Below are 26,808 nucleotides of genomic sequence, written 5' to 3'. Positions count from 1 at the left end.
ACCCCAACCCCAACCCCAACCCCAACCCCAACCCCAACCCCAACCCCAACCCCAACCCCAACCCCAACCCCCAACCCCAACCCCAACCCCAACCCCAACCCCAACCCCAACCCCAACCCCAACCCCAACCCCAACCCCAACCCCAACCCCAACCCCAACCCCAACCCCAACCCCAACCCCAACCCCACAACCCCAAACCCCAACCCCAACCCCAACCCCAACCCCAACCCCAACCCCAAACCCCAACCCCATCTTATAGTTTAAATAAAATAAATTAAATTGAAATATTAATTAATGCTTTTTATTTTAATATTTTCTTATTTAGATAAATAATTTTTTAATAACTTACTTGTAATTTATTTATTAAAAATAGTAAAAATAAATTAATTAATAATTTTTCTTCTTATTTTTATTTGGATTTATCATTTTTAAGTTTTTAATTGAATTTTTGTGTATTAACGAAGTAGGAGTTTTAAACAATAAGATTTTATAATACTTTGATCAATTTAAAAATTAGAAAACTTACTTTGATAATAAAACTTCAAAATTAGAAATGATTAAGTAGAAGCTGCTTAGCAAGCTAACATACACAGAAGCTGGAGTCATTTTTAGAAAAGAACTTGAGTAAAGTCAAATATCAATTACTGATCGCTATGAAGAGTAAAATTAAAAGCAAATTATTAAATGAATTATTCAATCTTATATTTAAGCTTTAATGTCATAATTATTTTTAAAAATAGTGAATAAGCTAAGTAAGAAACAATCTTAAGCAAACAAAAGTTTATCCCTTAAAATTCACCAGATACGACTTTAAATTCACCTAGAATTTACTTATAAACTCTTAGGTAGGAAATCGTAAATACGAAGGATGATTAAAAGCTTGTTGGAATTTTACTTCCTGATATATAAAAAAGTAAAGTGTTACAAGCTTCATAATCGTAAAGTAGCTGTAACAGTCCAAGAATTTCATAGTATATATTGAAAAAAGTGAATAATGTCAAGAGTGTAGCTAGTGAAGAAGATAAATTAATAAAGAAGTTAGAATCTTTAAGTTTAAAATTGTAAAATAGTTAACTTAAATCATAAAGAGGCTAATTAGATAAATCTAACTTAAATAGTCCTTTAATGTTAAGCAGCAGTCCTAAAAGTGTTTTTGAAAGACAATCGAAATTTTCTTACCACTATCAAGAAAATCAGAATCCTAGGACAAATAGAAAAAACTTTGATTTACAAAATGATATGGAAGATGGAAACAGCTTAACTGCTAGTTTCAAATAGTAACCAATAAATAGAAATATTTTTGATTAAGTAGAAATAGATGATTAAAGCAAGCTTTTCTACTTGAGTTCAAAACTAGATAAAATTTATAAAAAACATAGTATTATTTAAGTTAACTAAGAAGCAATCAAAAATAACATTTCATCTAAATATATAAAAATGTCTGAAATTGCTGCTTTCGATAAAAACACATTTGATTTAAAGAAATTTAAAAAGGATGGTGGTGAAAATTTATTTGCTATATCAAAGGAATTCAAGGAAGAAGAAGAAAGAAAAAAGTAAAACATAGCCCAGATACATAAACATAAATATATTAACTTCTGGAAGGGATAACCTCTTTTGGGAGGCAGTAAAAATGTTGATTAACGTTTTAGTATTCCAAGATAAACAAGCAAAAAAAAATTAAATCTTTCTCCTTTAGAATAAGCTTAAATAGAAAATATGAAAATGCTTTTTAACTCTAGGTCATGATAGTTTATTAAAATAAATAAAAATGAACAAAAAAATTATTCAAAAAATATAAATAAATAAATTAAAACTAGATATGTTTTATAGATAACTGAATATTATTTTGACTAAATACTTAATATCTCTTTAAATTCAGTAAATGATGTTAAAAATATTAATTTAATTTAATTATTTAATAAAGACAGATAGATAGATGAGAAGGTGAACAAAGCAAATATTTTCAATATAAATAAAATTTATTTAAGAGTGAAGTTTCTTATTTCTTTTCTATTTAAATTTTACTTCTACTTCAAAAAAAGTATTTTCACAGGAAATTAAGTATTTTTAATTATATGTGAAGCAAATATTGAAAAACAAAAGATTAAGATAAAATAGACACAAGAAAGAAAGCATTTAAAGCAAATATTTCGAAATGAAAAAATAAATATTTATGTCTATTTCCATTTTGAATAATATAAGTTAAAATATATTTTAAAATACCATTAAGTAAAATTTAAAGTCAATAAAATAAAATCAGAGTTTGTTTCTATAATATAAAATGAAATTTTAAATTTTAATAAAAAGAAATATTAAAGCTTTAATGAATAGATGACAAATTTTAGAAAGATGTATATGCACTTAATATTGTATACAAAAGGAAGGATTAATAGTATTTTTTATATATTTATTGATTCATTAGTTTTTTGATCACAAGTGTTTTTAAAATTAGATTTTTATTCATAATAATAGAATGTTAATTTATTTATTTATTTTAGATCTTATTAATTAGTTTTGATTAATATATAGTATGTATCAATCACTCTTGCTCTTAAAAGTAAAATCTTTTGTTGCCTCTGAGATTTAAAATCTTACATGCAATATTAATAGCTTGTTTTGATCTTTAAATTGAGCAAAGTGATATATTTATTGTATTCAATTAGTTGTTGAATTAGCGGTTAGTATAAGAATATTTAAGGAGTTTTATTATTGAAGCAAGTATGAAATGGTTGAAGTGTGTATTTAATTAGTTTATTTTTTTTACTTTTTAACGCTTATATTTGAAATCATATTTATTTGAAGAGTTTGTATCACTTTTTTTTTCAGAGATTTTTAATGAAAAGCTTGAATTTTTATATATATTTTGCTTTTCACTAAGTTTTTTGATTAATGTTAATATATAATTGGAAGATATAGGTGGAGCTGTACCATTTAGATTCCTCAAAAGCACATTCCACTGTCTCCACCTTTATCAAAATAATTATTATAGTAATAACTTTATTATTATTATTGATATTAATTATTGTTTTAAAACATTATTTTATATCTTTCAGATGAATTGCGGTATTTATCTCTTTCTTCACTGATCTTTTGATTTTCCTTTTAAAGGTCTTCTACACGTTTCTCTAATTATTATTTCTTTCTCAAAATGTTAGAGAGACCTTTTAGTACTTGCTCATGAGTACTTATGATTTTATCGTATTGAGTCGCTCTTCTATTTTGCTCTTCATAATACTTGAAGGCCTGCAATATGATATCTGGGGCTACATCTATGCTAGAGCTTTTTAACTATTAGAGGAGTTGGGGGATTATTGTCTCAACTAGCTATTTTTAGTATTCTTCTATTTAGTTTAAGTCTTTAATTCTTGCAGTTTGCTACTAAATAGGTTATTATTGTTAGCTATATTGTTGATCTTGGTGTCTATTCGCAGATTATTCAGATGAGTTGTGCGATTAGAGTGATTGAGAATCATCTTCTTAGGGAGCAGACTGCTATTCTTCATCATCATTATTATCCTAGCGAAGTTATTATTGCTACTATTGCTTTTAATTTTACAAACCTGATTATCTTGAGTAGGTATCTATTTGATTGCTTGGAGTTTCTTGAGATATTTTGGATTCGAGTTAATTCATTGAACTATTCATTCCGTAACTCATTTGAGATTTAAGCTAAAGACCTTGTCTTTCATTTATGAGACTATCTTCCATTTAAATGGTATTAAAATTTAAGCTATTACTATTATCCTGATTAGATTATTGACAAATTTGCATATCAACGCTGCTCAACTAAAGTTGATTCTAATTCTATTACTACTATCCCTATAAGCTTTGATTTGCCCCTATCATATCTTTATTTATTTGTTTTGGTTTTAAATTCTTTAAAATTCTACGTTCCTTCTAAACATTTTTTTATTAATTGTTAAATTTATTTGCATCAGAGTTGATCATCTATACCATCATATTATTGCTGTTGTTTGTTTGATTGTGGAAATTATCTTGATGGGACATTTAACATTCAGAAAAATCATTATTGTAGGGATATTATTGATTTTTAAATGCAGAATTCACGCTACTTTATGAAGCAGAACTCATTTCAGAAGTTAAAATTTCGTGAGCTACTTCAACCTAATTGTCTAATTCCTCAAGCAATTTCATGAGTTAGAGCTTGTCTTTTGAAGGAAAATTCAAAAGGAGTCTTTCTGCATTGTATTCAATTTATTGATAAAAATTAGTAGGGCCATCTACTTTTTTAATACGCTTTATGCCACCCCCTGCTCTGTTCTTTAAGGGGAAGCTGCTTGAGCTTGGTTGTTCAAAGATTGTTGACATAATTGAGCTTGCCTCTTGATTGCTCAGTGAATTAATAATAGGAATATATTTATTTTTTATCTAAAAATTGGTTATATTCAGAATAGATGAATCAATAGCAGAACTTGTAGCTATTTAAATAATGTGCTAGCAAAATAAAATTTAATTTGTTTTTTATTTAGCTTGATCTAATTTATTTTTGATGGAGTAGATGATGCAGCTTGATTGCTTGCGATGCTTTAAATTTTTTGCTAACTAGTTTGTGTTTATTTTTCTCTTTTATAAAGTTTCAATTAATTGATAGAAAAATTTTTATGTAAATAATGTTTTTCTCTTAAGTAAATCTATTGTCTCTTTCTTACTTGGCTAAGATAATATGGGGCGATGCTATATTTAATATTTTTCTCTAAGATAGACTTTGATTTTCTTATTTTTTATTTAATGTTTTTCGGGTCTCTTTGCCTCTTTTTTTGTTTTAAATTGATTATTGAGTTTTAATCAAAAATGTTTGTAGAAAGAAAGCTTCCATTCAATTAAATCGTTTTTTCCCTACTATTTTTATAAAATTCACAAATAGAGTAATTCTGAGCAAGAGCTGATCTCACTATTGATGAAGACTAAAAACAAAAAAATCTCAAATAGGAGGATTTTGATTGCAATGTTAATAAATAGATTGTCATTGAAAATTTAAAAGTATTTAATAAAAGTATTTTTTTGATAACATTAATTTATTTTAAAATCGAATTAAAATTAATATTTAGGATTTATTTAATAAACAAAAAATAAAAATAAATTAGTTTGTTACATTTTTCAAACTCAATAAACTTTATAGAAATAAAGAGTAAATCTAATTTATTCACACATAACTTAAAATTATAATTTCTAATCTGATGCATAAATTATTTTTAATAATATAAAAAATATATTTTTTTAATTTATTTTGAAGTTATAAATTCCCACAAAATTAACTTATTTTATATAATTAATAATTCAAGGAAAAATAATTTCTTAATTAGTCTCATTTAAAGAAATCAATAAATATTTTAAAATTTTAAATAAAATCAGAACTATTTCTTTTTTAATTTGAGGAAATAATTATTTTTAAATTTTTAATTTTTACCTATGATTAATGCAAAATGACATACAAGAATAAAAATTAATTACGTAATATTAACAATATAATTGGCTAAGAGTTTTAGAAAAAATAAAATAGATTATTGAAATTTATATTTTTGTTGAAATTTAAATTCTTTTAAAACATTTAATATAAAATTATAAATGATAGAATTAAAATTAATCTATAAAAAAGTAAGAAAATATCAATGATCTCTTTGGAAGAGCTCTATTAAATTATTTAATTTTAAAATAAATCTTTAATTATTTAATTATTTAAATTTTTTATAATAAAAAATAATTAATCATTTTTATTTCTTTTAAAATAAATTTACAAATAAGTAAAGATTTCAGAAAAATTGATTAAAGATGCAAAAAATAAATAAATAAATTTTAAATTAGAATTTTTAATTGCATGAATTAATTAAAATTTAATTTATAATAAATAATAATAAAAATCATATTATTAGTGCATCATCAAAAAAAATTTCACATTGAAAGAGAAATAATTAGAAATATTTGTATCAAGATGATACTTATTAATGCTTATTCTTTTTGAAAGTATTGCTATTTTGAGTAGGTTTTTAAATATTATTTTATAACTAAAAATATAAATTTTTACGAACAATTAACTTAAAATCACTATTTAATTTTTTAATTTCTTGAATATGTGTGAGTATATTTTAAAAAAACTTTCATTGATAAAAAATTTTATGAGATGATTGACTTATACTTTTTTTTAGAAAATGTATTAAAAAGTAATCTAAAAATTTTGATAATAATTTTCCTTAAATTTTTTTAAGCTTGAGCAGATTCAAGTAAATGATATTTCAAAATTGGTATAAAATTCAAAAAATATAAATTTTATGTAAAAGTAATATTATTTGAATAAATTTAATTGATTGATCAGTATTAATTATATTTAAATATTTTAAGAAAATTGTAATTAAAGTCCATAAAACAAAATTATCATAAAATTTTAAATATCTTAAAAGAAGTCAACTACAAAAAGAAAATGTTCAATGTTACCTACAGATAATCATATTTATCAAGTATAAATCAAGGCATACATACCACTTATTTATTAAATAATATAAGTTTTTATTTTTAACAAATAAATTTTGCAAATAAGTGATTATTTAAATAAAATATAGAGACATATTTTAAGGTAAATATAAGAAATGTTTTAAAAAAGATAGGAATAGAATAGAGTATTATAAAGAAACATTATAATAAAAATTAGGAAATTATGAGTACATATTTTTAACTTATAGTTAATGTTAAAAAGTAATTAGCAAGCAACCTATTGAGGATAATTCAATAATAGTCTTGAAAAAGAAAAAAAATTTTTTATGAATGTTGCAAACACCTGCATGTATATAATCATTTAATCTTTTTTCAATAATTATTACTTGATAGACTTAGAAATTACATGTCATTCATATACACTACCAGATGGTATATGCGTAAACACAAAAAAAGACAAGGATGACAGTAGGATCATCAAATTTCAAATTTTTTTCAATCGTTCAGATCCTAATATCAAAAATTATGTCTTAAAGATGTAGGGTAAATTTTTATTATAATTAATAAAGAGTAAACAAGTATTTTGCTTTGTTAGTAAATTTAAAATGATTTAAAAATAAAAATTTACTTAAAAAATAAAAACCAATTCTTTTTTGTAAAATCAATTGATCTATATATTACTTTGTATAAATATTTTAAGAAAATTGTAATATTTTTTAATTTGTAAATAAATCTAATCACACAATCACTAATTTATTATTTAATTAAAATGGATAAATCTTTAGTAAAATTTATAAATTATATTACTTATTTAATAAAATATAAAGATACAGTTTTGATTAATTTTTCAAAATATGCAATAAAAAATAATATGTTAAAAATAGAAAATTATTTATTTTATAAAGTTGGCTTCTTAGGAAACCTATTATTTATTTTAAATATAAATGAATGCTTGCATGTAAATATGTCTGTCTAATATTTATTATTCTTTTATTAGGATAAAAGGCTTGAAATACTAATAAACTCTTTATTTTTATTGAACAAATGAATCCAACAATATTCAAATTGCTTTGATATTTTAGGGTAAATACAATCTAAAGCATATGAAAAATATTTGATCTTAAATAATAAATCAAAAAATAACAAGTTTACCTATAAATATTGATTATCACCTGAAATTAATTAATTATAAATAAATCTAAATATAAACAGAACTTATTATTTATTATTTAAAAAATAATAAATGTTCATTTATTTTTTATTAAGACTTACATAAGACCAACTCTTAAATTAAAAATAATAAAATAAAAAAGGTATTTAAAAATATAAAATTCTTAAATTAATATTTTATGAGTTTTTATAATTTTATAATAAATATTTTAAAAATTAATATTAAATTTAATATTTATTTTTTCCAAGAAAATTAATTCATCAGTTTTTATTAATCTTTTATTTTTTAAGGAAAGTCTAATTAAAAGAATTGAAAAAAGAAATATAGATATTTATCAAATTATTAATAAAAAAAGCCAATTCTTCTTTTAAAGTATTGAATATAGCCTGTATTTGATTAGCGCTAATTTAAGAAATAATTCACCACCAAAATTAAATGTATTTTTATTTAAATTTTTAAAAGAATTTTTATTAGATAAATATTTAGCTATATTTTAAGGTAAATCTAATAAAATATGACATTAAAAAAAGAAATACTTTAAAAATATAAAATACTTATTTAATATGGAAAATATTATAGTAATCATTTTAAAAAACAATTTTATTCTTTTAAATTCTATGCTTTATTGTTTCCTGGAATGAATGATTTTTTATTTGTTACAATAAAATAAAATATTTTTGATATCTATCTTTCTATTTTACTGTTGATCATATTTATTTTAAGGAAAAAATTTTTATTTTTAAATAAATAATTATATTTATTGTAATTACAAATTCTATAGATTAAATTAATCTTTTTATGCATCCATTTCGTAAATTTAATTAGACTTTATCAGTATTGAAATTATTGGTAAAGAATTAATTGAATTCTCAGTAAATTAAAGATATTTTTGAAAATTTAAAAAATAATAAACAAAATAATTAGATTTGTTATTAAAAACCTTAAACTTTTACAGCATATTTTTCTTCTTCTTCAATTTTTAGAAAACAATCATGTTTTTATACAATATAAAAATGATTTTAATAAGCAAAATTCAGTTAAAAGTAATAAATAAGCTATGAAAATAAAGTGCATTTATTACAAAAAATTCTAATATAAATTGTATTTTTTTCACACTGTACTGAATTTTCTTTAATTTTTTTGATAGATTGTTTACATATTTTGTTATTTTACTTAATTAAAATTAAAAGATAAATAGGTTCACAAGCATTAATAATTAATTAATTTACAATTAAGATAATGTAAAATCCATAGGGGAAAGTTAAGAATTAATATTTTAAGGTAATTAAGATTAATTAAGCAGATGAGTTTAAGGTACATTAGAAAGAATATGAATATTTTAATAGGTTTTAAGAAAATTAGTTTACTAACTTACTGATTTAGTTGGAAAACAATCAGTTATTATCGACAAAGCTGTTAAAGTTAAAGTCTTAATGCTCAAAAATAGAGAAGATTTCATTTTATTATTATTATTGTTCAATATCTTAATATTGGTTTTAGTAGTGAAAATTATATGTAGATATCTACTCTTCTTGTTGATATGACTACTATTCGTAAGGAAAGTAATAGTTTTCAAAAAAACAATAATTTTGCTTGAAGCTATGTTCCAACATTTCAAATTCTTGATTAATATATTAATTATTTTATACATTTTCAGCTAAATTGTTGTTATCTAGCAAAGGAAAATCTTCTTAATAAATTTTAAATTAAAACTAATTATCAAAGATTTTTCAAAAATTAACAAAATTTTTCAAAATTTAATTTATTTTTTTTTTTTAAGCTAAACATTTTTCTAAATTTCTTTTAAGTAAATATTCATTAGTATAGCCTATCAAAAATTAAAAAGGCATTTAACTCTACTTATGTATGCATTTTGACCTCCCTTTTTATTAAAAATGAATTGATAATTAAATTACTAAATTTAAATATTTTAAGAAAATTGTAATTAAAATAGGTGGATAAAAATGAATTACTATTTTTTAAAGTTAAAATACAAATTAATAACTTTAAGTAAATGATATTTAATATATTCTTAATTATAATTTATATTAATTTACCAGTTTTTATTGAATATTTTCATTTATTTATTTATTAAATTATTTTTTAGCAATTAAATAAAATATTAAGCCTTATTTTAATATATTTATTTTATGTTTAATTTAGGAAAGACTAAAAAATAATAACATTTTAAGAATTATTTATAAACTTGACTTTTAAGGAGAACTATTATTTAATTAATATATAATCACTTAGTTGCTCATAAAATTGCTTAAAAAAGATTTTAAACTTGATATTCATTAAAATATTGCTAAGTTGAAAATTATGTAAATAAAAATTAATTATCAATTATTATCTAAAAAATAAATTTATTATATAAAATACTCTTTTATATTTTAAGGTAAATTATTATTTAAAATTGGCGAAAAATAGGTATCTTAAATGATAAACAAAAAATTTTTATTTATCAAAACTGAATATTACCTAAAAATATTTATTTATTTATTCAAGAATATCTAAATATAAGCACAATTTTTATGTTTACTGTTTAATTAATAAAATTATATTTATTACTTTTTTATCAAGTAAAACATAAATAAAATACATTTTTTAAGTAAATATAATGAAGCATAATTTAAAAAAAATTATTTTTAAAATATGTAATTATTAATTTAATATGATTCATACTCTAATAATTTTAAAAAATATTTTATGTGTAATCAAAGAAGAAAAGAAATTATGTTAAGAAGCTCTATTAAATTTAATATTTACTTTTTTTTAAAAGTAAACATGCTTTTTTAAAATAAAGATGTTATTTTTTTCTAAAAAATTAATTCATCAGTATTTGTTAATCTTTGATATTTTAAGGAAAATGCAAATTAAAAGAGATAAGAAAATGCATATTGATATTTATCAAATAATTAATCATGAAAATAAATTCTTATTATAAAATATTGAATATATATTGTCTTTAACTGATTTTTAATTATTTATAAACAATAACCACACACAGTTAAGCTTAATTTATTTTAAGTAAAACTTACAAAAGAGTTTTTATTAGATAAGTATTTTACTTTATTTTAAGGTAAATGCAATTAAATACTTATAAATAAATAAATCAAATACATTAAAAATATAAATGTCTATTTAATAGGTTAATACTTCAAATAATTTATATTTTTTTATCAGTAATTAAAATCTCTATTCATAAAATTTAAGGTCAGTTTTGCTGCAATTCTGAGTATTTTTATTAGAATTTATCAATATCACAACAGATGGAAAAAATTAATTGGTTTTCTCTATTAATTAATTATATATTTGATAATTTAAAAAATAAAAAGAAAAGAATTTTATTTTTAATTGACAGTTTAAATTTTTACAAAACAATTTTTTTTAATGTATTTAGAAATCATCTAAGTTTTTAAAAAAATAATCTACATAAGTAATATATATGCACTTTTAAGACTTTTAATAAAAAAAAATAGCAATTATAAGAAGAAAGTTGATAATAAATAAATAATTCTTTTTTAGATTGGATTCAATTTTTTAATTATTTTGATAAATTACTTGCAAATTTTTTTATTAAGCTTAATTAAGATTAAGTAAAAATATTTAGAGACATTGATAATTAATTAATTTAATATCAAGGTAATATAAAAAAATTCAGGGATAATAATTAAAAACTAATATTTTAAGGTAATTAAGATTACATAAAGAGATGAGTATAAGGCATATTAGAAATTAATTATATAATTTTTTTAATAATGTTTAAAAAATATTACTGCTCTTAATAAGAGGATATAAATTTTGTCATAGGCTTTTATTTATTAGTTATTTTAGTCGCTATTTAATCAATTATTATCAATAAAGTTGAAAAAATCTTATGGTTCATATAGAGAAAAAATGTCATTTTATTAATACTGTTATTATTAGTATTATTACTATTATTGTTGCTATTTATTGCAATATTAGTTTTAGTAATGATAATTACTTATCTATTTGTATTATTCTTATTGATATTAATCTTATTCATAAGGAAAGAATTAATTATCCAAAAAGCAATAATTGTGTTCCATCATTTCAATTTCTTAATTCAAGTATTCATTATTTTATTGATTTACTTCTAAAAGGTTGTTATCTATCAAAGGAAACTCATATTAATTTGTATTTTATTGATTTTGTTGCAAAGAAATATTTTATTATTAAATTTAGTGAGTTTATTAAAATTCATTATTAGATAAAATATTTTCGCTCATTTCTTCTTTAGGATTGAAGCTTTCTTCATTTTAAAAATTTTTTATTTAATGCGTATTTTCAGATGAGTTAAATCCTGTATAAATCATCTGTTCTTCCTATTTAATTTATTTTTAATGGCTTTTTCCCATCTAATATTGGTTTCTTCTTCTCTACATAATTTAGTTTTGAGGGAATGTTATATTCCATATCTAGAAAAAGTTCTGACAATTATAAATATTCATTTTATCTTCTAGGTAATAATTGAAAAATGTTTAAACAAGGACACATACAAAGCTATTTCTGATTTTCTTTAAGACACTGTAATCGTCTAACTGGTCTTAGCTAATCAATTGAGGAAAACTGAAAATACATGAAAACAAATTTTTTGAAAATTACTATTCCAAGTTATGTGAGATTATTAGATCAAAGTATTTTACAATAACTCCAATATATTCAGGAACATTTTTAATTTTATTTTATTTCACTAAGTTTTATACATCTTCAGTTTTTTTTAAGTTTAAGGCTTTTAAAAGGAGTGGAGCTGCTAACTTTCTCATGATATAAGTTTTAGCATTATCTTAAAACCACTTATTGAGGTAGTTTTTGCTTGAGCTAGATTTACTACTCTTTTGAGATCTCTCAAGGTACAAGATATTATAGAGAATTATTTCATTGATATTGTTGCTCATAAGTATTTTAAATTTAAGGAGTTAAGATTTTGTTATTAATTTATTTAAATTATTATTATTAAAATAAAGATATCAATAAAACCTTAAAGTGATAAGATGCACAGTTTTTTATGTATTTCTTTACTCTTATTTGTATACTAGCCAAAAATTTTTTCCAATTTCATAAATAAATAGCTTCTTACTTATTTATTTGAATTGGATTTTTGATAATCAATTATAATGATAAAAATCATTCTTAAAAAAAACAGATAATAAATATTTACCACGAAAATGAATATACTCTTTAATCTAATTTTTTCAATTTACTCTGAAATTCTTTTAAAAAACTACATAATTTTCTTATAGTTTAACTTAGAAATTCTGCTCTCATTTGTATTTTAATTTACATGGTCTATTTTAATTTATAGCTATTAGTATTAAGTTTCTATTACCTAATTAATCGTTCACTTGAATATTATTTAGTTAAAAATATAAAGATATATAGCTATTTGAAAAAATTGGCTATTATTATCTGCGTTTTTATATAATTTTGCTCTCAATTTAAATTCGATTACTTAATCAATATCAAAATTAGAATTTCATTTGAAAAATTATTTTTATTTAATATATTGTAATTATATAATAAGCTATATAACTACTTATTTAAAGTCACCTAGATTATCTTTATATAGAGTTTAAATGTATATCTTTTCCCCTAAATGTTCAGAAATAAATTAAAGTATAGGCAATAGATTAATACTAAAAATTACCTTCTAATATGAATTTAATGATATATATTATGGGATTCAAAATACATGTCCCCCACCATTTATTTTCAAAACAATGAAGTTGGGTATATTAAAAATTCTTCTTGTCTATATAACTCATTTTAAGAGGAGGGGGACATGTATTTTGAAACGATCAATAGATTTCTATCTATCAAAAACTTAACAGATCAAAATCTTAAAAATTATGAAATTCACGAGTTGCTTCAATTAATTTGAAGTAAAAAAAAATATTCAATTCTTCAAAAAAATAAAAAATTGTAAGCTAAATATTACTAAAATTATGTTTAGTATTTATTTTAGTAATAAATTTAAGAACAATATTTAAAATTAATTTAACATAAATAATAAAAAATTGATATTATAGAAAGTATTTGAATCTACATAAATTTTAATAAAATACATATTCAAGGTCAAACAAGATTTATAGTTTCTCAAGAGTGCTTAGTCGATAAAATAAAATAGTATGACTTTTATTAAAAAAATAAGAAAGTAAATCAAAAAATTAATTAATAATTTATATTATCATACATTATATCTTATACAAAAAAGTTTATTTTTCATAATTAATTAATTAATTCATGCATTTATTTTAAAATTAGATTTTTCACCAATCAGCGAGATATTTTTTTTGAATAGGTAATAGTAAATTTGATTATATTACTATTTAATTAGATTTAACTTTACTCTACATGAATATAAAGAATTCTGATATACAAAATTTTTCATTTATTCCATTAATTCATAACCATATTCTCTCCCCACAATTTATTTGAAGATAAAAATAAACTATAATATTTAAAATCTACAGAATTTCAGTTAATCGGAAAATATTTTATCCTCGAAAAGAGTTTTTAGAGAATAGATCATTTTAAAATATTTATTCATTACAATCCTTACATATGTCAAACCACTTTTAAAAATATTTTTTTAGAAATACAATAAATTAACTATTTATTTCATTTATTTTTTGATTTTCACTTTTTATTTAATTTTTCTTGTTAGTAAAAATAAGAAAAAATAAATTATCATGTTTTTATGTTTTTGAATTTTAGAATTACTTCCTTTCTTTAATTTTTATTAAATTTATAATGAAATATTTTTGAATTTATGAATCAATTAGGAAAAAACTTGTAATAAACAATTCTTCATACCTATGAAAGTAACTTATGGATTTTAGTGAATTAAAAATTAAATTACTGAAATAAATTTAAATGTTAATATTTTTGATAAATCAGAAGTAATTTAAATATTAATAGTTTGAATAATTCATTATCATATAAATTAATGCATTCATATACACTTACTTTAGCAAATTAATTCTATTTTAAATCTTAAAGCAAGCAATAAATATTTAAATAAAATAGATTTACTTTATTAATGAACCAATTTTTTGAATATAAATATGTCTCAAAAATATGTATTGAAATTTAATTAAATTTTAAAGTAGTTTCATTATTCTCTTTAGTCAATTTTATTTACTGTCATTTTATTTGTTAGATGCTAAAAAATTTGTTTTTCTTTAGATAAAATGACTACAGTAAACCCTCGTTAATTAAGGTTTTCGTAAAGAATAAAATATCAAGTAAAATTTATGAAATAAAATAATCTTTTTTGGTTTTTTAAAATTAGAAGTACATAATTTCAGAATAATTAAGATGCCTGATTTAATTTTTATATACAATTTAAACATTATTTCTTTATATAAACTTAAGATATGCTTATTTTTTTAGGTCGACCTAATATAATTTAATCAACTATCTTAAGATTTTTTCTCATTTGATGTACTTTACTAGTCAATCTGTGACTCTTTTTTTTCACTAGAAAGATTTAACTTGTCATCTTATTAATTATTTTAGCTTTTTTAAATTTATTCATCAGCCTATTGTTATTATTATTATTTATATTGGTTAATCTACTAATCATTTTATATCTAATCAACTTTTGAGTTCAAATCTTAACTTTCTATAATTTCTACTTCTTCTTCTGAAAACTAAATAAGTGATTTGGAATTTTGTTTTTGCTGGGTATCTAGTTTTGTAGGTAAACAATCAAGCTATTCGAAAATGGACTTTTAAGCTTTTGCATCACTTTTTTAGCAAAATAAACTTTTAAATTTACTATTTTATATTTTACTATTTCGGCTTATATTTTTATTTTTAGGACTTTTTTGTTTTAAACTTACTTATTTTCTGTATTGGTTGTATTTTTTTATATCCTTTTAGACATTCAAAATAAAATTTCTGATAATATAATTTGCACTTGTAGAAATTCTAATAAGGATTGTTTCTGTGTTAGAGAAATCAGGAGTACCTTTTAAAACAATTAAACCTGGCTATGTGTCTAATTACATCCAATTAGGAAGCTAGATATTACCTTGAGGCCCATAATTTTTAAAATCTAAACCTAAGATTCTCTCTATGCACATACATGAACCAGGTAGATATCTTAAGGCTATAATTTAGTTAATTTAGTGAGGTTCAATATAAATAGACTCCCCACTGCTAGGAAAAAATGAATTTGGCAATTTGCTCTAAACACCTGCAGCATCAGCAAAAACAATCTATTCAACCAAGTATAAATTGATACCATGTTTTTCTTTGACTTAATCAAATATTTAGTTTTTATTATTTGTTTATGTATTCTCTTAGTTTAGATTTATCAATTCATTAATTTCAAAGTCAAGTTAAATGTCTAAAAATTTAAGGGCTTCTTTTAACTTAAATAATCTAAAAGAAAATTGCGGAAAAACTATCTATTTACCTGAAGAGTCTAAATCATCAGTTGATTGTATTTTAAGCAAATGCTTATACCAATCATTTAAGGTTAGTTATGGATTTACTATTTATGAGTAATTTTTCAAGAAATCATAAATAGCCATGCTTTTTTAATCATGCTTGATTATCTTTCTTGCAAGTTAAAACATTAAGCATTATCTTAATACTCCTAATTCATTGACTAAATCGTTTTAAATAGTTTTTGTTGAAGAATCAGTATTATTTAAGTTAAACTTTATATTATATTCAATTAGATTATCAAAGAATGCTTCATAATTTAATGTCCCATTTTAATTTAAGTATTTTTATTCAAATATAGATTTGTTTTGAGCAGCTTGCAGATTTTTTAGTTAAACTTTATAATTTAAAGCAAGATGATTTATATTTGTAAAAACGATTCCTTTCAATTTACCAATTAAGACAGAGACTTTCCCTTTAATCTAATTTAATTTGGAAAGCTCTCTTTTTTGTTTTCTTTCTTTTAGTTAAAAATTTTAAGATTATCTTTCTTTATTTGTTTTATTATTTTCGACATTATCTTTTTCTCTTTTCTAATTTTTTTTTAATTCCTTCTGAAACTTTTTTATGATTTGTATAGAAGCATCTGCTTCATGAAGGATTAAAGGAATTTTAAGGATAAACAATTTGTTTGGTTAACAATTTATTTAGCTATACTTGTTTCTTTTCCTGTATATTATATTATAAATATCTCCTCTAAAATTATATAGGCCAAATAATCCAGTAATAGGGCCTAAAATAGATATTACCCACTAAATGACAATTAAAAATGGTACTTGATTTACATGAACTGTAAAGGTTTAAGAAACCTTTGTGTATCCATCAGAACCTGTAACTTAAATAGTCAAGCTCGTTCTAAAAGCACTCTAAGGAGGAACTCCATAAAATTTAGAAGTGTCATTATCAAATTATAACCAGTCATTAGTACTCAAATCTGTATAGTTTTATCCTTTTAGGCGCTTTACTTCGTATGAAACAGTTTTGTTTAAATCAGGAATGATGAATGTCAAAGAATGAACACTGAACTCGAAATTAGTTTAAATGGAAATATCATCTGCAAATTAGCTCTACAATGTTTTATTTGGATTGATTTAAATTTGCTACTTCTCTGCTAAAAATGGAATCATAGAAACCATTTTGTTAATTACGATAGGATAGTTAATAGAATCAGTGACTGTTATAACTGATGATATTTGATTATATTAATTAGGAGCTAACGGAAATATAATTACCTTTTATTGTAAAAATGAATTCACATTTGATACTCTCCCAGCTATGTTTATAATATTCATATCCGCATTTAATTATATATTAACTGAACCTTAGTTCACATATATAAACTATCCTTAGAATTTAGGAATTTCAATTTAAATATTTACTAAATTTGCTCTTGTTGATATAAAATTATTCGTTGATCCATCTATAATTAAACCCAATGATGACTTTACCATAAAATATACTGGAGTATTCTAAATAGCTTACAATAATGTGTATTTTGTTGTATTGCTAATACAGCTATTATAAGTCTGTTATTCTAAAGTTAAGTTAGGAAAGAGATTTTAGTTTCTCATTTCAATCACTTCAAGCTCGCTGAATTGTAAATTTTCAGAAACTAAATTATTTTCATCTATAACTCCATTTTATTATAACTATAAAAGAATAGCTGCTGCTTAGGCTATATTTGTTGGGCATTGTCCTTTAATAAATAAAAAATCATTTTTATAAAGCGGTCTTACTGTTGTTATAACTAACGTGTTTAAAAGAGGCTATTTTATATTCGAAGGATCTACTGCATCTTTTGTGATTTAAACCACAGCTGAAATTTCAATTGGATTATAAGAAATCCAAGAAGGTAAACTCTTTTATATTTATTTCTAGAAAAGCATAACTTTTTTTACAACCAAATCTAATGGTTAATATAAAAAACAAAAGTTTAGCTTAATTGTTTGCCCTACATAAAAAATTTGTTAATCTGGGCTATTTATTATGCTGAACTGCATGTCACCTGTTTCTGAATAACCCAATACTTCGATATAGTCTGTATGAAATTATACAGAAACTTCAAGGGGAAGTTATCTCATTTCTTTATTATTATCAATAAATAATTTTGTAAAATCTTAAGTAGAACAAGATACAAATCCATTATAATCTCCATACTAATAACTTGAGATAATAATTGGATTTTTATTATTTGATATATCTACCAAATAGATCATACCCTACTGCATAGTTGCAATAATAACAGTTTTTTCATCTTATAGATATGTTATATCATTAGTCCAACCTGGCACATTGAGCTAAGAAAACTGTACAAACTGAGGTAACTTCGTTTAATCCATGATATAGAGTCCGCCAAGTCCATCAATTAAGTAGTATTAGTAGCTATAAGCTTGTGATTCAAAAACTTATTCTGCTCCTGTAGAATCTAAGTAATTCACTAATTTAATATTATTCCAATCTTGAATATCTAAAACAAAGTAGCCATAGCCTCTACAAGCCCCAATAAAGTATTTTGCATCATAAGATATCATAAGTCCAGTTGTAAATCCTTTCAATTGTGGCAAAAATTACCACACTGCTAAAACATAGTAATTCCCTAAAGTTCTGATATCTACAAATGCTATTGCCCTATCCATAGCTGCAGCTAAAAAAGTATTACCATTATTGCTGTCAAAATCTTTTATGTATCCATTGACAGGTAATCCTAATGGAACTTTTTAAATAATCTTAATATTTGCATAATTTGTTACATTAAGGACAGCGATAAAATTTATTCCATCATTCATTGCAATAACCAGTGTTTGGTAATTATTTAAAGCATAAAAGGCATCAATATTAGCATCTTAGTTTGGTGGTTTGTATGAACTTTGAAGTACATTAAATCTAGTAGGATCACTGACATCTATAAACCAAAGACCATCTGTATCAAATGCTCCTATATATACCTATCTTTAAGGGTCATAATCACATCTCCAATAATACCTGGTATTTGCCTATGAAAACCCTAAAGAGTGATTACCGTTATAAAGACTGACATACTTTTATCCCAAAATTGGTTTCATTCTTCTAAAAACCATAAATGAATTCGAATTAGAAAAGTAGAGATAATTGGCTGTAGGAGATAAGCTAATAGAATTGCCATGATAGGGTAAATATGCCCATGTATAAATAAGCGGATTTAATTTATCTGTAATATCAATAGTATAAATTCCAATTGACCTAACTCCTACGAATAGAAAATTTGAATCTCTTGAAAGACAAAATGAGTAAGGAGCAGGTACATTTACCTAAGACGGCCACCACTAGCTTAGGTAGTATTTAAAAGAGTAAGGATATTTGGAGGGATTAGCTTTTAAAATTTGACTAAAATCTGCAAAACTTAACCCATTTCTATTGTCTAAGCTTATCAAATATCTTTAATCAGTGGTTATAATTGCTTGGTGAGAACTTCCTTGCGTTTATCCTGAAAAAGAACCTACTAATTTACCTATCACTTAATTTTTAGACTTACTGATTGAGAATACAGCTAATCCAAGATAATCTTAGCATAAAATTAAAAATCTCTCATCTTGAGTTAAAACTCCTCCATAAATTTGCTAAGAATTCCATTATATCTATCCAACAAGAGTAGGATTACTTTTTAAAGAGACATCAAAGATACTTACAATTCCATTTACTTAAAGAATGTATAAAGTATCTTCTTATGAATTAAGAATCAAATCTGTGGTAGTTGTAGAAGATTATTAAACTATTAGCGTAAATGTATTTCTATTTTAAAAGCTGTAAATAGACAATAAGTTTTTAGTTGTAATAAATATATATTTAGCATCTGCAGTGCATGTGAAACCTTCGACATGATCATCAGATTTTAAGTTTGCAATTACTTTGTACTATTAATCTGGATCTATGACTAAAATACCTTAGTTTCCAGCAGATACAAAGACAATGCCTGTTTAAGAACTAACCAAAATCTTAGAAAATAAACTCTACTACCCTGATGCTTTGATGATATAACTATATTAGGGAGAGTATAGCCAATTTTGAGCTTTCGAGCATACAAATAATTGATGAATAAAATTAAAAAGTAGGCTAATGTAAATATACTTTATTATAATCATTCAAAAAAATCAAGCTACTTTAATATTTTTAATTAATTTATCTAATTATTATTGTTATAAACAAAATTCTAAGTTTTCATATTATTTCATAAATTTAATTTGCAAATAAACTTTTTGGTTATTATGAATATTTTAAATAAACCCCTAAAATTGATTAAACAAAAACTAAAAAATTTATTTTATAACTTAGTAAAAGCATTAAGTAAAAGGATATTTTATTAAAAATTAACTAAAATAGTGAATAATTTTATATTATTTTTATAATTTATCAATATAAATGAAATAAAAATTATAATATCATTTGTTTATTCATAGTCAAATTATTATTTTTAATTTTTAATTAATAAATAATCACTATTAAAAATCCATATTTTATTTTATTAAATAAAAACTATTGTAAGATTTCTAAGTTATGATTAAACAAATAAAAAACATTTTTTACACAAATTTATGATATGGCATTTTTTTTGGGCAAAAAAGATACTTAGGGAATGCCTTAATTAATGAGCATTTACAGTATATACTTTTTAATATTTAGATATGATAATTATTTTCTTGATTTTTAAATCTATTTTAATATGTCAATTGATTGTACTGTTATTTGTATTTTATGTACTTTTCGCTTCTAACTTCAACTTTTTTTAGAATTTATTGAATTTCTAAATTTATTTGTATTTATTTAAGTCCATTTCAACTTTTAAAATGAAGCTTCTTATTGTGTAGTTCTATGTTGTTGTTATTCTGATAAGTATTTCTTCAGTATCAGAAAAGCTAGGAGTTCCTCTCAAAATAATTAATCCAGGTTATGTATCTAATTCTAGCCAATTTGGAAGTTATATATTACCCTGAGGTCCATATGGTTTATATTCTTAGTTAAGTAATTTTTCAATGCACTAAAACATCCCAGGTTAATATCTCAATGCAGCAACTTAATCTATTTCATGGTAATCTAAATACAAACTCTCGCCAACGCTAGGAAAAAATGTATTTGGTAAATTATCCTTGACTCCTGCAGCTTCAGAAAACATGTATTATTCTATCAAATACAAATTAACACCTTTCTTTTCTAAGACCTCATTATATGTCTTTTATACTTTTGAATCTTACTCTATATCATCAAAATAATTTACTTATTTAAGGTCTTAGTCGATTTAAATTCCTAACAGATTGAGAGCTTATGACAATCTATTAAAGTTAAATTAAAAATTAGGAAATACAATATAATTGCATTGATGATCTAAAATATCAGTTGATTTAACTTTGATTAAGTACTTGTACCAATCGTTGTTTGTCAAAACAGCACTCTTAACTTTTGAATAATACTTCAAGAAATTGTAAACAGCCAAACTTTTTGCATCATATTTCATTAATTTCTTAGCTAATTAAAATTTAAGACAAGCATTCAAACTCCCGTTTTCATTTTTTATATTTTGCTATTAATTTTTTGTTGATGTATCTAAGCTACCAAACTTGAATTTAATATCTAAATCAATTATTTGGTCTAAATATTTTTAATAATCAATTTAACCGTTTTCTTTTAAATATTGCTCTTCAAATATATTTAATCTTTAAGATTTTTATTATTTTTCCAATCTCTTTACATAGTTTTATGCTACATCAGATAATTTTGAGGAAGCTAAGTCTTACAATTTTTAGACTTACTTTTAAAATTTGTTTTTAATTTTAATTATTTATGATAAAATTTTAAAGTTATTTTTCTAAATTTTCTTGACTTCTTTATTTTAAGTACGTTATTATTGTTTCGTCTTTGCAATATTCAGTAATTCTTTCTTTAATTTTCTAATAATTTAAATAGATGAATCAGTTTCACGAAGAATTAAAGGTATTTTAAGAATAAATTTTTTATTTGGTTAACATGTAATTTGGCTATATTGATTTCTTTTATTGTAAAATATGTTATATAAGTCACCACGAAATCTATACAAACCCAAAATACCAGTTAAAGGACCTAAGATGGATATTATCCATTAAAGAATTATTGAGAAAGGTATCTTATTTACGTGAATAGTAAAATCTTGCGATACTTTTGTAAAGCCATCAGACCCTGTTACTTTTATTGTTATGCTTGTTCCGAATGCATTTTATGGAGGAGTTCCATAAAATAGATGGGTATTACTATCATATTATAGCCAATCTGTGCTATCTAATTTAACATAGTTGTCTCCTTTCTAGCGTAAAATATCGAAGGAAATGGTGGTGTTAAGATCAGGAATAATAAAGGTTTAAGAATTTATAGTAAATCCAAAATACGTTTATATATAAATATTATCTTAGAATTAACTTTGTAATGTTTTATCAGGATTTATCTAAATATTTTTTTTTTCTTTTAAAAATGGAAATTAAAAAGCTGATTAATTTTTAGTTATGGGGTAGTTCATTGAATCTGAGACTGTTACTAATGCTGTTATTTGTTGGTATTCCACAGGAGCAATAGGATATACTATTATCTTTTACTTCAAAAATTCATTAACATTTTACACTCTTCCAGTTATGTTGATGATATTCATATCTTAGTTTAATTAAACATTTACAGATCCTGAATTTTGATAAATGAATTAGCCTGAAAATTTAGGAATTTCAATCTAAATATTCACTAAATTCGCTGTTGTTGAAATATATTTGTCTGTTGAACCATCAATTATTAAATTCAAAGAAGATTACACAAAAAGATAAATAGGAGTTTTCTAAACAGCTTAGGAAAGTGTGTATTTTGTTGTATTACTAATACAGCTATTATAAATTTAATCATCTATAGTCTTGTTTGGGAAAAGATCTTAGTTTCTGATTGAAACAAATTGTATTTCATTAAATTACTATTTTTCAGAAACCAAATTGTGTTCATCAATAAAACCATCTTACTAAAGCTAATCAAATATTGCTTGTGCTTGAAATTTAGTTGTTTTGCATTTTCCTTATTTAAATAAAAAATCACTTTTTTAAAGTGGTTTTATTGTTGTGAAGACTAATGTATTTAAAAGTGCCTACTTAATATTTGTGGGATCAACAGCGTTTTTTGTAAATTAAATTGTTACTGAGATTTCAATTGGATCATAAACTATCCATGAAGGTAAGGACATCTCTCTTTACTTTTAAAAAAGTTTAACACTGCTCACGACTATATCCAAAGGCTGATATAAAATGCAAAAATTAATTTTAATTGTTTATCCTACTAAGAATTTCTATTTCTCTGGGTTATTTATTACGTTAAAAAGCATATCACCTGACTCCGAATAACCTAAAACATCTAAGTAGTCTGAATGAAATTGCACAGGTACATTGAGAGGAAGTTATCTCATTTCTTTATTATTGTCAATAAATAGTTTTGTAAAATCTTAAGTAGAACAAGAAACAAATCCGTTGTAATCTCCATACTAGTAGCTGGAGACTATTATCGGATTTTTATTATTTGATATATCTACCAAATAGATCATACCTTACTACATAGTTGCAATAATAGCTGTCTTTTCATCTTGTAAATATGTAATATCATTTGTCCAGCCAGGTACATTCAGCTGTGAAAACTATTTAAACTACGGTAAAACAGTTTGATCCATTATGTAAAGTCCACCAAGTCCATCAATTAAGTAATATTGATAGCTATATGCTTACGATTTAAAAACTTATTCAGCTCCTGTAGATTCAAAGTAGTTTACCATTTTTATATTAGTTAAGTCTTGAATGTCTAAAACAAAATAGCCATAACCTCTACAAGCACCTATAAAGTATTTCTCATCAGAAGAAAGCATAACCCCAGTTGTTAACCCTTTCATTTATGGTAAGAATTGCCATGTTGCTAAAACTTAATAGCTTCCCAAGGTAGATATATCAACAAATACTATTACTCTATCCATAGCTGCAGTTAAAAAAGTATTAGAAGCATTGGTGTCAACGTCTTTTATATATCCGTATACTGGTAATCCTAATGGCACTTTTTAAATCATCCTAATATTTTTATAATTTGAGATGTCTAAGACTGCCATGAAATTAACCCCATCATTCATTGATGTAATCAAAGTTTGATAATTATTTAAAGCATAAAACACATCTATATTTGAGTCTTAGTTTGGTGGTTTGTATGAGCTTTAGAGTACATCAAATCTAGTAGGATCACTAACATCTATAAACCAAAGACCGTCTGTATCGAATGCCCCTATATATACCTATCTTTAAGGATCATAATCACATCTCCAGTAATATCTGGTTTCTGACTAAGAAAATCCCTAAGAGTGATTACCGTTATATAGACTGACATAATTTTGTCCTAAAATCGGTTTCATTCTTCTAAAAGCCATAAAAGAAATAGAATTAGAAAAGTAGAGGTAATTAGCTGTCGGAGATAAAGCAATAGAATTTCCATGATAGGGTAAGTATGCCCAAGTATAAGTAAGCGGATTTTATTTGTCAGTAATATCAACAGTATATATTCCAATAGACCTTACTCCAACAAAGAGAAAATTTGAATCATTAGAGACACAAAAAGAGTAAGGGGCAGGTACGTTTACCTAAGATGGCCACCATTGATTTAAATAATACTCAAACGATAAAGGTTTACTTTAAGGATTTGCTTTTGAAATTTAAGTGAAATCTGCAAAACTTAATCCATTTCTATTGTCTAAGCTGATTAAATATTTTTCATCAGGAGTTACTATCGCTCTATGAGAACCTCCTTGAGTTTCCCCATTAAAAGAACCTAAAAGCGTTCCGATCACTGAGTGTTTAGATTTTTTTATAGAAAATACAGCTAATCCAAGATAATCTTAGCATAATATTAAAAATCTTTCGTCTTTAGTTAGAAAACCTCCATAGATTTACTAAGGATACCATTATATTTACCCAATGAAAACTGGATTGCTCTTTTAGGAGATATCAAGTATACGTACTACTCCATTTACTTAAAGAATATAAAGTGTGTCTTCTTATGAGTTGAGAATTAAATCAGTAACAAATACTTGAATATTATCTTAACCTACTTATGTAAATATTTTTCTATTTGAAAAATTATATACAGTTAATAGGTTATCACTAGTTGTAAAAATATATTTTGCATCCATAGTGCAAGCGAAGCCTTCAATGTGATCATTTGTTTTTAAATTAGCTATTACTTTATATTATTAATCTGGGTCTATAGCTAATATACCCGATTTTCCTGAAGAAACAAAAACTATACCTGTCTAAGAGCTAACTATAATCTTAGAAAATAAGCTCTACTAATTTTCTGCCTTAATAATATAGTTATACTATGGAGAATAAAGCCAATTTTGTGGATCTTTGCTATAAATCTATTATAAAATCAAATGAAAAGATAAAAATTGAAATAATGTAAAAGTTCTCATTTAATTTTGCTTGCTTTTATTTAATTGTCAAATTTTATTTAAAAATTATATTATCAATTTTTTATTTTGCATTGTTACATATATATAAATGTAATCAAATGCTAACCTTTAAAATTAATTAAAGACTAAAAAAGTGAATACTGAAAATATTTATCCCAAGCATGAATTAAAGAGTTGTAGAAAAATAATTGGATTTATTTACTGAAGTAAGATTATTTTATTTATTTGATTAATCTACAAACCATGAATCTTCCCTATTAGAACCAAGTTTAAATTTTCTAATATTATAGAAAAATTACAATTTATTCCTTAAAATCAAAATAATGATTTAGTATTTCAAAAAGTTATTACGAGACTTTACATTAAATTAAATTATATTAAATTAACTCATTTTTTTTTTTAAGAATTGTTGTATTTTAAATAATGAATTCTAAATTTGATAATTATTCCGAAAATACATTGAGAAATTATAAAATATCAACATATCTATTAAAATTCAAAGCTTATACTTGAATAAAAAATTAAATATTTTTAATTAAAAGTAAAATGACATGATTTACATAATAATACTATTTATTTACATTAATGAATCTAATATTTGCTTGAAAATCAAATAGCAAATAATTTAGCTAAAAGTAAAAATTTAAGGTAGATGCATCAAACTTAACAATAGATAAAGCTTAAAAAAATTATTGCAAATTATTTACTAGCAATGAGCAGTCAGTCAGTCAAGTTATTATTTAACAATTCAAGGATAAATATCAATAACCATTAAAACTTCTTTATTATTCTACATCTGAAATGATTAATTTTCAGTATTAACGAAAAGAAAACGAAAATAACTTTATTAAACTTTCAAAATAAATTAATTTAACACGATAATGCTAAAAATTTCTTTTAATAGTAATATCAGAAGTAAACATTTAGCAAATATAATGTTATAATTTTATAATTCTGTTCATTTTTATATTTAACTTCTTCATAAAAAAGTAAAATATATTGCTTATCTTAGGATAAATAATAAAATAAATAATATTTTATTATTTAAAACACATCTTAATTACAAAAAATGATAGAAGTAAGAAAATTTTAAATGTATTTCTAAATTTCAGCTATATATTTTATTAGATGAGCAAAAACTATTTTATTTTAATGTGTTATTTAAACTAATATAAAAATATAATGATTATATTAAAATATTTATAAGAAGTCAATTAAATATAAAAATTGGAAA

At 22.6% G+C, this 26,808-nt stretch overlaps 6 protein-coding genes across 6 annotated transcripts; 1 reads left to right on the top strand and 5 right to left on the bottom strand. All coding sequences in view use genetic code 6, as the record gives it.

Moving 5' to 3' along the window:
• Window positions 1-553: 553 nt before the first annotated feature.
• TTHERM_00053730 (hypothetical protein) lies at window positions 554-1,749 on the top strand (the record flags this gene model as incomplete). Its single annotated transcript, XM_001007502.2, has 2 exons — window positions 554-660; window positions 741-1,749. The coding sequence occupies 2 exons, from the start codon at window positions 554-556 to the stop codon at window positions 1,747-1,749; spliced, it is 1,116 nt and encodes a 371-aa protein (XP_001007502.2).
• Window positions 1,750-2,943: 1,194 nt separating this feature from the next.
• On the bottom strand, window positions 2,944-4,332 carry TTHERM_00053740 (hypothetical protein; the record flags this gene model as incomplete). The annotated part of the gene is made up of 1 exon (XM_001007503.2): window positions 2,944-4,332. The coding sequence occupies one exon, from the start codon at window positions 4,330-4,332 to the stop codon at window positions 2,944-2,946; it is 1,389 nt and encodes a 462-aa protein (XP_001007503.2).
• A 4,683-nt stretch (window positions 4,333-9,015) lies between these two features.
• On the bottom strand, window positions 9,016-9,234 carry TTHERM_000053739 (hypothetical protein; the record flags this gene model as incomplete). Its single annotated transcript, XM_012795488.1, has 1 exon — window positions 9,016-9,234. The coding sequence occupies one exon, from the start codon at window positions 9,232-9,234 to the stop codon at window positions 9,016-9,018; it is 219 nt and encodes a 72-aa protein (XP_012650942.1).
• Window positions 9,235-11,469: 2,235 nt separating this feature from the next.
• TTHERM_00053760 (hypothetical protein) lies at window positions 11,470-12,543 on the bottom strand (the record flags this gene model as incomplete). Its single annotated transcript, XM_001007505.1, has 1 exon — window positions 11,470-12,543. One exon carries the CDS (start codon window positions 12,541-12,543, stop codon window positions 11,470-11,472), a length of 1,074 nt encoding a protein of 357 aa, XP_001007505.1.
• Window positions 12,544-15,060: 2,517 nt separating this feature from the next.
• Window positions 15,061-20,220, bottom strand: TTHERM_000053759 (hypothetical protein; the record flags this gene model as incomplete). Its single annotated transcript, XM_012795489.1, has 1 exon — window positions 15,061-20,220. The coding sequence occupies one exon, from the start codon at window positions 20,218-20,220 to the stop codon at window positions 15,061-15,063; it is 5,160 nt and encodes a 1,719-aa protein (XP_012650943.1).
• Window positions 20,221-20,801: 581 nt separating this feature from the next.
• Window positions 20,802-26,058, bottom strand: TTHERM_00053770 (calpain family cysteine protease, putative; the record flags this gene model as incomplete). The annotated part of the gene is made up of 3 exons (XM_001007506.2): window positions 20,802-25,520; window positions 25,777-25,852; window positions 26,033-26,058. The coding sequence occupies 3 exons, from the start codon at window positions 26,056-26,058 to the stop codon at window positions 20,802-20,804; spliced, it is 4,821 nt and encodes a 1,606-aa protein (XP_001007506.2).
• Between the last annotated feature and the right edge of the window lie 750 nt (window positions 26,059-26,808).

This window comes from Tetrahymena thermophila, assembly GCF_000189635.1.
Source record: "Tetrahymena thermophila SB210 genomic scaffold scf_8254811, whole genome shotgun sequence".
In the NCBI taxonomy this organism is placed as follows: domain Eukaryota; phylum Ciliophora; class Oligohymenophorea; order Hymenostomatida; family Tetrahymenidae; genus Tetrahymena; species Tetrahymena thermophila.
Note: the sequence above shows the minus strand (reverse complement) of the source record. Positions and strands in the feature narration are given on the sequence as shown.